General features: G+C 32.9%; 1 protein-coding gene across 4 annotated transcripts in view; it reads right to left on the reverse strand.

Annotated features, from left to right (window-relative positions):
- Positions 1-4,394: 4,394 nt before the first annotated feature.
- RTKN2 (rhotekin 2) overlaps positions 4,395-13,392 on the reverse strand; it is a 118,615-nt gene continuing 109,617 nt past the window's right edge. The window contains exons 10-11 of one of the 4 annotated variants that reach the window (XM_088841915.1): positions 10,888-10,995; positions 4,395-9,644 (exon numbers count right to left, since the gene is read on the reverse strand). In XM_088841915.1, the coding sequence (XP_088698041.1) occupies positions 9,109-9,644; positions 10,888-10,995 (644 nt within the window). In that variant the 3' untranslated portion in view covers positions 4,395-9,108. The remainder of the gene's footprint in view (positions 9,645-10,887; positions 10,996-13,392) is intronic. The other 3 variants (XM_088841912.1, XM_088841914.1, XM_088841913.1) reach the window with 3 other exon arrangements.

Here is a 13,392-nt window from a genome sequence, read left to right on the forward strand (position 1 = left end):
CTTCTCTTCTTTTCACAGCTAGTTGTAAGGGCTCCTCAGCCAGCCATTTTGCCTTTTTGCATTTCTTTTTCTTGGGAATGGTTTTGATCATTGCTTCCTGTACAAAGTCACGAACCTCCATCCATAGTTCTTCAGGTACTCTGTTAGATCTAATCCCTTGAACCTATTTGTCACTTCCACTGTATAATCGTAAGGGATTTGATTTAGGTCATACCTGAATGCTCTAGTGGTTTTCCCTACTTCCTTCATTTTAAGTCTGAATTTGGCAACAAGAAGTTCATGATCTGAGCCACAGTCAGCTGCTGGTCTTGTTTTTGCTGACTGTATAGAGCTTCTCCATCTTTGGCTGCAAAGTACATAGTCAATCTGATTACAGTGTTGACCATCTGGTGATGTCCATATGTAGAGTATTCTCTAGTGTTGTTGGAAGAAGGTGTCTGCTATGATCAGTGTGTTCTCTTGGCAAAACTCTATTAGCCTTTGCCCTGCTTCATTCCGTGCTCCAAGGCCAAATTTGCCTGTTACTCCAGGTGTTTCTTGACTTCCTACTTTTGCATTCCAGTCCCCTATAATGAAAAGGACATCTTTTTTGGGTGCTAGTTCTAGAAGGTCTTGTAGGTCTTCACAGAACCATTCAACTTCAGCTTCTTCATCATTACTGGTTGGGGCACAGACTTTTATTATTGTGATATTGAATGGTTTGCCTTGGAAACTAACAGAGATCATCCTGTGATTTTTGAGACTGCACCGAAGTACTGCATTTTGGACTCTTCTGTTGACTATGAGGTCTATTCCATTTCTTCTAAGGGATTCTTGCCCACAGTAGTAGATATAATGGTCATCTGAGTTAAAACCCATTCCCTTCCATTTTAGTTCAGATTCCTAAAATGTCGATGTTCACTCTTGCCATCTCCTGTTTGACCACTTCCAATTTGCCTTGATTCACGGACCTGACATCCCAGGTGCACACCAGGAGAACCCTTCTCTTAAAATGATACATCTGTATGCATGTACGCATGTCACACACACAAGTACCAGCTCTTCCGTCTCTTTCCTCTTTCTGTATGTGTTACATGCTACGTGTCAGGTTACAAAAACAATGGAAGAACATACGCCAGGCCCTGGGCTATGCGTTACATTCATTATCTTATTTAATAATCACAATTAACCTATGAGGTATGAACTACTTCCATCTTAAAGGTTTAAAAAAAAAAAATGAGGTTAAAAAAACCCAGCCCTATCACACAGCTAGATCACAGCAGAGCTAGAATTAACCCAGGTCTAATTCCAGAATTCAAACTCTTAACTACTGTGCATTGTGATCCAGGGCAAGTCTTCTGTATTTGTTTAGTGGGGTCACTACGAGGACTATTTAAGAATTAAGTGAGTTAAGTCACATGCTTAGCATAATACTTTACACATAATAAACACATAATCATCCTCCCTCATTATTATATGACAGGGTTAAAAGTCAAATAAGACATGCTCCCTGCCCTTGAAAAATCTAGCTTCTGGTAGGTAGAATTTTAAAATGGTTTCCAAGATTTCCTGCCCTGTTAATATGACATCATGCCCATGACTATGTTATAGTCAAGAGATTTTTCCAAATGTGATTAAGCTTACTAATCAGTAGACCTTGAATTAATCAAAAGAGAGATTATCCTGATGTGCTATATCTAACTACATGAGCCCTTAAAAAGCAGTTTTCTCTAGCTGACTGGACAGGAGAGATTCAAATCCTCCTAAAGGAGAATTTGGATGTGTCAGGTTTAATGAGCTATTGCTGGCTTTGAAGACTGAGGGTCCACATATAAGGACTGGAGAGTGACCCCCAGGCAATCAACAAGCATGAGGAATTGAATTCTGCTGACAATCTGAAAAAGACTGGAAGCAGGTTTTTCCCAGAGCATCTAGATTAGAGTCCAGCCTGGCTGACACCTTAATATGGGTTTTGTGGTATCCTAAGCAGAGAACCCATTGAAGCCCATACAGATTTCTAATTTAAAGAAAGGTGAATTACGATATATTTAAAGTGATGAAAGCGAAGAACCTACAACCAAGAATACTTTACCCAGCAAGACTCTTGTTCAGATTTGATGGACAAATTAAAAGCCTTCCAGACAAACAAAAGTTAAGATAATTCAGCACCACCAAACCAGCTTTTCAACAAATGCTAAAGGAACTTTTCCAGGCAGGAAGCACAAAAGAAGGAAAAGACCCACACAGAATAAACCCAAAACAATTAAGAAAATGGTGACAGAATCATACATATAAACAATTGCCTTAAGTATAAATGGATTAAATGAACCAACTAAAAGATACAGTCAGGCTGGGCGGATGAAAGCATGCATGCATGCATGCACTTCCATTTACCACATCATTCTATCTAATCGCCTAAATTATATATAATTATTTTATATTAAGTTAATCATGTTTCCATTATGGCTTGCAATTGTAATTATCTTTTATTTTTGTCTGGCTATTGACTGTAAAAACTGATAAACATTTTTTACTATTGTGATTATGTAAACATTATTCACTTAATAACATTGTATTGACAGTCAACAGAAAATAACAGAATTCTATATCACTAAAACTACGATTCAGTAGAAAAAACTGTAATCATGTTTTAAAATCCAGATGCACATCAGAATTATTTTAGAATTTTTTGAAAAATACAAATGCCCAAGTATTGCTTTTATTCTCCAAAGCTCTAGATGTGTTTCTAATGAGCATCCATGTTTAAAAACAACTGGACTATATGATGGTTTTTTGCTTTTATCTAGTTTTACTTTTTCTATTTCACATTGTTTTACCATTTCATTTATTTTATGTTTTCCAATTTCTTTTTTTTTTGCTGTTGTTCTTTCTCAAGCCTGTATTAAGCATAGTAGTAAAGCTTTTGCACACATGCATATATATAAATGGTGTGTATAATATATATATTTTAGAAAACTTGTGAATTTTTGCCTGGCTAAAAAAATTTATGACATATTGATGCCACTTGTTGTACTTAGTATGAACAGAATGCCAGATTTCTAATTTATATTTACTCAGAACTTTGATATAGTTCCATGTATTTCGCATCTGCTATTATTGCTAAAAGACTAGAAAGTTTATTATCTTAGTGATTTAAAAATTTTTTTTGAATGAGGCTGGAAATATCTAATCCAATTCTGAGAATATAAAATGCTATGTTGTTAAAAAAAAACAAAACAGGAAATTAACATGCGATATAGTATTATTAACTAAACTACAGATTTTGTTCAAATTTCACAAAATTTTAATGCTAGTATCCATTATTTGTTTTCATACATCGTTCAAGATTCCACATTGTATTTAACTGCATTGAGCAGCTTCAGCTGCATGCAAATAATGCTGATAAATTCTTTTTATTTTTATTGTTACCAATATTTTCTGATTTTCAAGTCTACTATATCCTACTTTTCTATATATTCATTCTATTTATTTTTGAGAATTTGATAATGAAACTCCAACTGAAATGGGTATATCTACTGCTTGTGAGATACAACCATCATTTAAAAGTGGACACTTAATTTCTAAATACGTGGGGTTTTTAAAGTATTTTTGATATTAATTTCTCATTTTGATATAAATTTATGTAAATGCTTTCTTCTTTGCAATCACCCTCTGTTTTTTCAGTCTTCTAACTTTATTGAAGCTTTCAAAGGCTAAGTCAAAGATCTCTCTTGGTAAATGTCACATAGAACTTGAAAATATGTGGCTTATTTTCAAATATCTTTGATATTGATTTCTAAACATAATTCCACAGTGTTAAGAGAACACACTCTGTATGATTTCAATACCTGTAGACCATGAAAGTTTTGCACCATAAGCCCATAGATATGTTCCAGTGTCTCCTAGTTGATAGTCTATTGGAGTTTGAATAGAATTTGTATCCAACTATTGCGTGAAAGTTGTATAAAGCTTAATAATGTTGAATTGGTTCATGATTTTCAGGTCTATTACATCCTACTTTTCTGTATATTCATTCTATTTATTTTTAAGGATTTGATATTGAAACTCCAACTAAAATTTTAATTTATCTACTTAAAAAAATAATTATAAGATATAGTGGAACTACATGTAACTCTGTTCTGTATTTTCCAAGTCTCCTGTAAAGGTATTACTATACTTTCATAATTTAAAATATAAAAAGAGAAAAAAATAAAGAAATGTTAGATAATGAAAAGGATTTTGTTTTTTAAGTTGATGATAATTTGTTATGCAGAAGCAGCACATAACGTTAATATGTAGGGGAACCCAAAAATACAAACAAGGACTTAGGCTATAAATGCAGGTATACATAGAGCATAAAGGAAGGAGTGTAAATCCACTAGAGGGAGAGCCTGAGGAGGCACAAAGTCTTTGTGAATTTAGTGGTGCTACTACTTTGAAAAATGAATAAAATCTGCTGACTGTGGGTTGAGAGGAGAATGTGTGAAGAAGAGGAGAGGAAAGATATTCTAGGTAAAGAGGACAACACAGATTGTTGAGGCAATGTTCAAAAGATAGGACTACAAAAGGAAAGCACCTAGTAGGGTATGGTAGTTGGAGCTGGGTTATGATGCTTCCAGTAAACTGTGGGAAAGGTTTGGACTTTCACTCTGCTAGCACTGGCAGCGCATTTTAAAAGAATCTTTTAAATCTGGATTGAAGACTTGACAGAGTATAGGCACACACACGTGTGTGTATATATAGATACATATATTTCTATTTCTACATGTAATAAATATAAAATACATGCTTTAATACTTAAGATTAATAGATGGATAACAATACTTTTTCTCCCCTGAAAAATTAAAATCACTCCAACTAATTAAGCTGAAAACATGTTTTAAACTAACTTCAACAAAAATACATCCATTCACAAAACCAAATTTTGTTTTCTTTTGAGTAAACAAAAATAAAATATATCCTGATACAACACTCAGGAAAGTATCCATTTTCAACAAAATTATCTATTTGGATATCTTGAAACATGTTTATGACAAAGCATAATTATGTATATATATCTTTTCAATAATTCTCTCCTTTAGTAGTTAACATTAAGAGATTACCACATGTTTCAAAGCAAATTGCTGCAATTTAAAACACAAGTTTAGCAAGATAAGAGATGATTTTGCCTATCAAACACACCAAGATTGGTATTTTTCCTATCTTGAGATAAATAAAAATGTTGGTTAATATTTCTTTAATAGTTAAAAGTTATGTTATTTGAACATTAAGGTACTTTGTTCATTTGAGTACATTTCTTAGCACCAACTGCTGCGTATGTCTTTTCTCTGTTTACCCTCATTTCACAATACTGTTTACTTCTATCAGTTTAGCCTAGAGGACATGCCTAAAGGAAAAAAATCTAGAAAATGTTTTCATGAATCAGTCTTTTAAAGTACAGACGTTTTAATCACATGACCTTGGTTTATCAATTTCTAATAGTTAAATATACATATATGCATAATATAATATTTTTAAATCCAGAATCCTGACCCACATTAAAAAGGTAAAAATTATAAACAATGCCAATTATACAAATATGCCACAGAAAATAACATTCTACAATATTTTCAAATGAAATCTTGTCTTTAAAAATTCAAAGGTAACACATTTCTAGTATTAACTAAGAATAAGCATGATATAGAATAGATCATTTTCATTATAACTATTACTAGCAACAATGCACTTATACATAAATGTGTAAGCATTTAAAAAGAGGAGTGTCTTTCAATGTAAATGCAAAAAGTCAACTCTACTTACATATAAGTTTAAGACTAATAGAACACTGAAGACAAGTATGAGACTATAAAAGTCACCAAAGTTTAAATACTGTGTGATAATTCACTCTGTAAAAAGACAGTGAGTTTTGACAAACTCTAACCACAGGGACAGATATTTTTCCTGCCAAACAACTTCTCTCCTTCATGGTGCAGCATTTTATCTCTACCTAGTATGGATGTTCCTCGTTCTTGGAAACACAGGTGACTGCACTCAAATGGCATTTACCATAAATTGCACTGAACTGCCTTATAATTTCATTTTGGACTGAATTAATTAACTACTCAGTAGGTGGTTGAGGTACTGAACATAAGCCTAAAGAAATATTTGACTGCTTAACCTACCTTCCATGAATTGTCTCTAAATCAAGGCAGCTTCCATTTTAATAAACAGTACCAGGTAAAATATATTTAGTAGGACCTAAAGGGTACAGATAAGGCATTTGTAATAAATGGATTTAGTTTTCCACAAACATGCATGTCCATTTAAAAGAAGTCAGGGGGCATGGCAGACAGTTAGGATTTAACAAAACTAATCAAGAGTTGGCATGCCTGATATTCTGAAAGACTGTTTACCTTAAGAAGTATGCGTTTATATTAACAAAATGCCTTCTTTGGCCTTGCAAGATTTTTAATAAAAAGCTCACTACTTTGTAGCAATTAAAATACTATTGTAATGCTGTTTTAAGTAATTTATATCTCAGGGCTTGAAATGTAAGTGTAATTTTTAAAGATATTATCAGATCATCTGTATTATAATATCATAAAATACCTATTCTATTTATGACTCTCCAATTATAACATTATTAAAATCTGACAGCTAACTCTTTGTTTCAAGTTTACAGTCTTCATATATCAAGAACCAAAGTAAAAGGACAAACAAGGAACATGAAAAGTCAGCTCATAAAAAGCTGAAATGTCTTTAATTACGTGGCATATTTTCCTCTGTCATAACTTCCAGTTTAGGAAAATGAGAAAACAAATAGTTCTTTTGACAAACTCCTTGAAAAAGTGTTTAACTCAGTATTTTTAGATTTTTTTTAACTGTGGAAGAAAGAAAAGAAAGGAGGAAGAGAGGGAGGAAAGGAGCGCCAACTTTGTATTTTAGCTTTGGCTGGGAATGGAGAGTGGGAAGAACTAATACTTAATGAGTAGCAGCTCAGAAGTACAGCTTTTAAGACTTCAGCCAGATTTTAAAGGCTTGTGACTGAACTGAACTGAACAGAACATAATAGTGAGATGGGACCCCAGAAACAGTCTGAATAATTTTGGAGGGAGATGGCCCTTGGTCAGGCTTCATCTCAATGATTCTAGGAAGAAAGGCTTCAGTCTTATCTCAAAGTGCCCACTGAGGGCACAACTGCTACGTAATTTCTCTAAGAGCAAATTCTAGTTCCTGTACCATTTGAATCCTTCTTGATAATAATATGCATAAGGAGGAACAACAAGAATATAATTTGGAAGTTTTAACACTGGTTTATTCTAAGGAAGGCTTTAATTAAAAAAAAAAAAAGTGCATAGATGTCAGTTTCAGAAACAATTTTTCCTGCACATTTTCTAGCTACTCAGTAATTTAGTGGCAACAAGAGTCATAAATGCTGTCAAAAACAGCAGTGAGGTTTAAAAATAAAAATTATATAATATCCTTCACATTTTTAATACGTCATTTACTGAATTGGCAATCACAACTGAGATTTATGAGAGCCTTTTAGTTAGAAAAAACAAATTAATCATACCTTTTTAGGCTTTCATTGTCTCTAAATTTTAGCAGGCAAGCATATAGGATTTCCTTCTCATCAAATGCTATGTCTGTCCTGGTGTCTCAAGTCACAAGAGACCTTTTGTATCATTACTCCCTCGAGTCCCAATTCTTACTAGGAGTCCTGGGCAAACACAAAAGTAACCTGGCAGTTACATCATTCTACATAAATGAAAAAAGACTCTGCTATCTAAAAATAATGAAACGATCCATTTAAATTAATGTTATTTTTTGTGAAGTATTCATTTTACTTTGTAATATGTAATTCTGATTCAAATAGAGTTCTTATGAGCTTTAAAAAATCTCTAGAGATTATATACAGGGCAGTAATTCTTATATTTTCATTTCTTACAATGATATTTGAGATTTTTAGTGCTGCTGCTGACAGCTTATGGAAACTATTTGGAAATTCTGATTTTTAAAACTGTCCAGCTCTTATTTATAAGAAGCATAATTATTAAGAAAAAGGTTTTTTTTTGTTCCTTTAAGGTATTCATTCATTTGCTATTTATTCCTCACTTGATTTCATAATTCTGTTTGTGTCACTATGATTAGTTGCTATGGAAATTACCTCCAATGGAAATGATTCCAATGTCACTACTGTAATAATATGGCTTTAATGACAAATATCAATAGCAGACACGAACCCCTACTAGAAAAAGTAAATCTAAATAATATTTTTAGAAGGATTAATTCTGAAATTATCATGGCCAAATTTTCTGATATTTTTAATAGGTCATCTGCTTTTAAAATAAGTATTAAATGAATTTTAAGGTGTTAACAGCTACTCATTTCCCCAAATGCCAATGTCACAATGGAAATTAATACCTTGCATAGAAAAGTGGAAGTAAAGAACATTTCATCTACCTGTTACCTAAACTTAAAAATCTTTTGCTTTACAAATGAAACGTAATGTCAACAGGATTTCAGGGATCATCAAGGAAACAACTTTGAATAACACATTACATATTCCCTTTAAAGATGAAGAATTTAATATTCCAAAATTTATCCCAGGAATTTGAAAGGTCAGTGAGTTAACTAGTGAGTAAAACAATAGATGAGAGCCAGTGGACTATTAGATGAGAATTCCAGAATGCTAAGAAGAAATCTTCTTGGGTGGATTCTATAATTTGTGGTTTGAATAAAACTTTTGAAACATTCCATTAGTATTAAAATTCTCACAATGAGAATATGGCTCTTATTTAACACATTTTAAATTACTAGACAATCTCTCCCCAAAGAAATTTTAATGCTTTCTTCTGCCTAGTGCTTGTTCACCACCTAGTACTAATTTAGGAATAAATTAACCCTTCCAACAATTGAGATATTGTCTCGAAACTGCCTCTTATGCTCTGCTAGAGAAATAACTTCAATTCTGAAAACCATAAAAGAGAAATCCATTTCTTCATTATAAAATATTTTTATACCTATTAATTATTGATATAAATCACTATCATATGTACCTACATAATTACATATTACTATATCTACAGTGCTTCTGAATTAAGCTTCACAGTTATAGATTTTTTAAATGTTTTATACATTAAGGCTTTTCTATACTTGTGTCCGCCACCATGATCTAGGGTCCAAAATGTCTTTGATAGATTTCTGCCTTGGAGCTGGTACTGGCTTGGCTTCAATATTGGTTTTAGTGTCTGTGTGTTCACCACCAGTTAAACTACTTTTCCTGGCAGGAAGAAGTTTTCGAGGAGCAGCCACTGGTCTCTGTAAGTGATGCACTGGGGTTGACAGTTTGGTATCCAAGGGCGAGGTCTGAGATACACTTGTTTTTTCCCAGTTGCCCTGAACCAATTGATTTTTGTTGCTCTGTGTTTTTAAGTTGAATGGAGCTTTATCAGAAGGAGGAAGGGGAGCTCGTCTCTTTTTCCCTTTCTCTTCATTTAACTGTTTGCTTGCAGCAGATAATACCTTTTTCTTGATGACAACTTGGTGACTACCATCAAAGAGTGTGGCCCAAGAAGGAGGTGAGGCTTCTTCATGCTGGCCAATTAGGAACTCTCCATTTGTCTCTTCAATTTTTTTTTGTATTATACCAGTTAAACTTTCAAGTTTCATAGGTGAATCAATGGCTGTAATAATTAAAAGAAAAAATACATGGAACAAATTCTGAAGCAGTACACCCTTTACCCAAGTAAGTTATTACATTATGTTATCTATATAATAGTTATCCAAACCAGACCAGGATAAGCGTTTGTTTTTTTTTTTAATATGTTTACTTGTAAAAATAACCATACTAATGGAACCAAAAAATAAGAAGATCATGTACTGCACGCATGCACACACACACATACACACACATGCATGAGCATTTTCCTAAATATACATGGAAAATACAGTTTTCAAAGGAGTGGAGCTTCATCAGAATTTTTTTGAATTCTGCAGATTAAGTATTTATTAAATAACTTTTGTTGGGTTTAAAATCTATTCTGACTTATAGGTAAGAGTGGATTCCCTTTTATAAACCCCTGATATGTAAACTGGGAAAATGTAACTGGATTAGTATTCTTTCCTGTAGACCAGCAAAGTCTTTGTAATAAGGAAAAAATCCAAAACAAAACCCCCATGGAAACAGACTGAAGCCTTAATACCACTTTGGTGATTTTCCTTGGGAAATATGAGAGACATTTATGTCAATTACATGATATTTTCAAATGTGTAAGCTCAAATGTTTCATTTTAAATCCAACATTTAAAGGTATATGTAAGTGCAGGAACACTGGTGGTAAAATACACTAGAATTTAGCACTGATTTGTGCTTGTTCACAACACTGCTCACTGAGGCAATCACACAAAGATAAATAAATACACTTCAAAGTGTGGAGAAAATGGAATATTTATGAGTCTAGAAATCTAAAATTTTTCAAAGTATTAAACTTAACCAATTTTTTTGCCTGAGAGGAAAGCTTCCATTTATTAATATTCATTTATCAACACTATTTTAAAACAAATTTAATAAAATATGGAAAAAAGTACTGAACATAATTACATTTTACAATGTCACGGTTTACATCTCCAGAATTTTCATCAGCTACTCAGTTAATATTTATTTTCAGTGTACCCTTATTCATTTTGAAGTCTTAACATTTTTGTTTGATCTTAAGCATTCAAACTATGAAAAATGTGTATTCATTAATTTTGTATTAATTCATCTTTTAAACATGAGTTTCTTAGTCTATAATCATAGTCTTTTTTCATTCATTTTTGACTGTGGCTTGAAAATTTTAGCATTTTAATGTCAATAGAATAAGCTGCTTGTGTAAGGACAATGTCGTTTTTGTTACCCTGACGCTTAGAAAAGACAAACCCCACTTACTCATATCGTGGTAGACTGAGGTTGCCTCTTTTGTCAAGAACAAAGGTGGTTTCCGTGGTGACATAATCTCAATTTTCATAAGTTCTTCACAACAATGCTTCCATTGGCCTAAGAAAGAAAAAGGTAGGCTTGTTAAAACAAATGTGAAATATATATTTAATTTTTAACAGATTATCAACACGCTTTTTGCTTTGAAAAAATAAGTGAATTCATGAAGTATTATCTTAAAGAAGTTATAAAAACCTAGTACTACCCATTATTTCTAAGCCTAGGCACAAATGTACTCTATTTTAAATATAAATCTCTATGAACAGATATTAAGATAAGCTCTGTAGGCTACTAAATACCATATTACTTCTCTAAACGGTCAATAACTAAAATGTTTACGGTAAAAGTTTGTGTAAGTTCTCTTATTTTAAATACTATATAAGAACATTCAGTATTTAAAACAGTTGAAAAGTAAAGATTAACTGAAATATAATTACCTGGAAGGAAGAAAAAAATATAAGTGGTATTTCTCAGAAAATGATTTTAATTTTGAAAATTTTAATTAAGAAATAAGAATTGCTTCCAAAAAGTCTTTTAAGATAATCATGCCCTCTTAAAAATCAGGAAAACTAGAAAAATGCTGTATTTTCATTTTATTTCGGATACATAAAAACCTGTTACTATAAAGACAGATCATTTAAAATTCTAACTGGACGCGATGGACTTGAGTTTGAGTGGGCTCCGGGAGTTGGTGATGGACAGGGAAGCCTGGTGTGCTGCAGTCCACTGGGTCGCAAAGAGTCGGACATGACTGAACTGAACTGATTTTAGGAAGGACACTTTAAATAAAGCCATTGCTACTGCTACTGCTAAGTCACTTCAGTCGTGCCCGACTCTGTGTGACCCCATAGACGGAGGCCCACCAGGCTCCCCCGTCCCTGGGATTCTCCAGGCAAGAACACTGGAGTGGGTTGCCATTTCCTTCTCCAATGTGTGAAAGTGAAAAGTGAAAGTGAAGTCGCTCAGTCGTGCCCGACCCCTAGCGACCCCACGGACTGCAGCCCACCAGGCTCCTCCATCCATGGGATTTTCTAGGCAATAGTACTGGAGTGGCTTGCCATTGCCTTCTCCGAAATAAAGCCATTAGGCATTCAAAATAATACTCAATAATAAAAATACTCTTGTTTTAATTATTAAAATTGAAAAGTGTGGACCATATTAATTTTTCTCGTAATTATGTTTTACTATGTTCATCTCAAAATAAAATTCTCAGATTTACTTCTCCTGAGTGGAAATAAAAAAATATTTAGCCTTTCCATCTTTATTGTGGACTTGTAAGCTGAGGTTTACCATTCTTACATGCTATCTTACATTAGCAGAAAAGTAACATACTCATGCCTTTTTATACTGATTTATGATCTGTATTTCTTTTTATTATATTCTCAACCTCTGCATTCAACATCCAACTTATTTCCCATGACTTAAAAATTAAAGATAATTCAGGTTTACTCAAATTATCTATTTTTGTTATTTTATGTCTAATTTATGTCATGTTAATATGGTAATATATACATAAATTTAAAATCCATCACTTTAAATAGTTAAGAAATATTAAACGCTTTCAGTATGTTTTATTACAATGCTAAGTATAGAATATGGTAAAAAAATTTCAAAATATCTCATATAGCAATATATAAAGGGATTAAAATCTTGAGTTTAAGCCTTCAAAGGTTGCTCTGTAGAATTTAAATCTAGTAGGATCTGAGATTTGATAATTTATTCCTCCCTTCTATTTCATTTTTTAGATAAATATAGAAGCGCCAGCCTTTTCTTTTTGGGGGCAGGAAAAAAATGGCCTTATCTAATGGAAAAGTAATGAAACACTTTAAACCAGCAAACAATTCTCTGTCAAATCTTAGACAAGTAATGTAGTACAGCATTGTTTCAATATTGATAGTTGAAAGCTTTTCATTGTTAAACTGATAGCAGAATACTAACTATGTTGAAAACTGCAATATAAAACCATATTATCCCATGTGTTACACAAGTCAAAGATATAAATGTGGCATGTTCACAGATCAAGACATTACAATTAAACACTTCACCAGTAAATACACTAGCAAGCATGTTGCTACTAAGTCACTTCAGTCGTGTCTGACTCTGTGCGACCCCACAGACGGCAGCCGACCAGGCTCCGCCGTCCCCGGGATTCTCCAATATGTAATATGAACATGCTAATAAGGGCCCAGAATGAGATATTAAATGGGTATATTTTGCTCACATAAAATCTGTATATTGAAGATGTTTCCTACCACATATACTACTATAATGCTCCTATTCAAAATAATCTGTTAAGCTGCTTATTTAACTTAGTATATATTATTAAATATGTTAAAAAAATCTTTCACTATTCTAAGCAGTAACCTGTTTGATTGTCTAAAACAGGTGTCATTCCTCTTTTACATGTTAGCTCTCAGAAATTAAAAATTAGCTATTACCTCCCCCCTGCCTCCCAAC

Source organism: Moschus berezovskii, chromosome 12, assembly GCF_049115385.1.
Source record: "Moschus berezovskii isolate FMDL1 chromosome 12, NW_MosBer_1.0, whole genome shotgun sequence".
Classification (NCBI taxonomy): Eukaryota; Metazoa; Chordata; class Mammalia; order Artiodactyla; family Moschidae; genus Moschus; species Moschus berezovskii.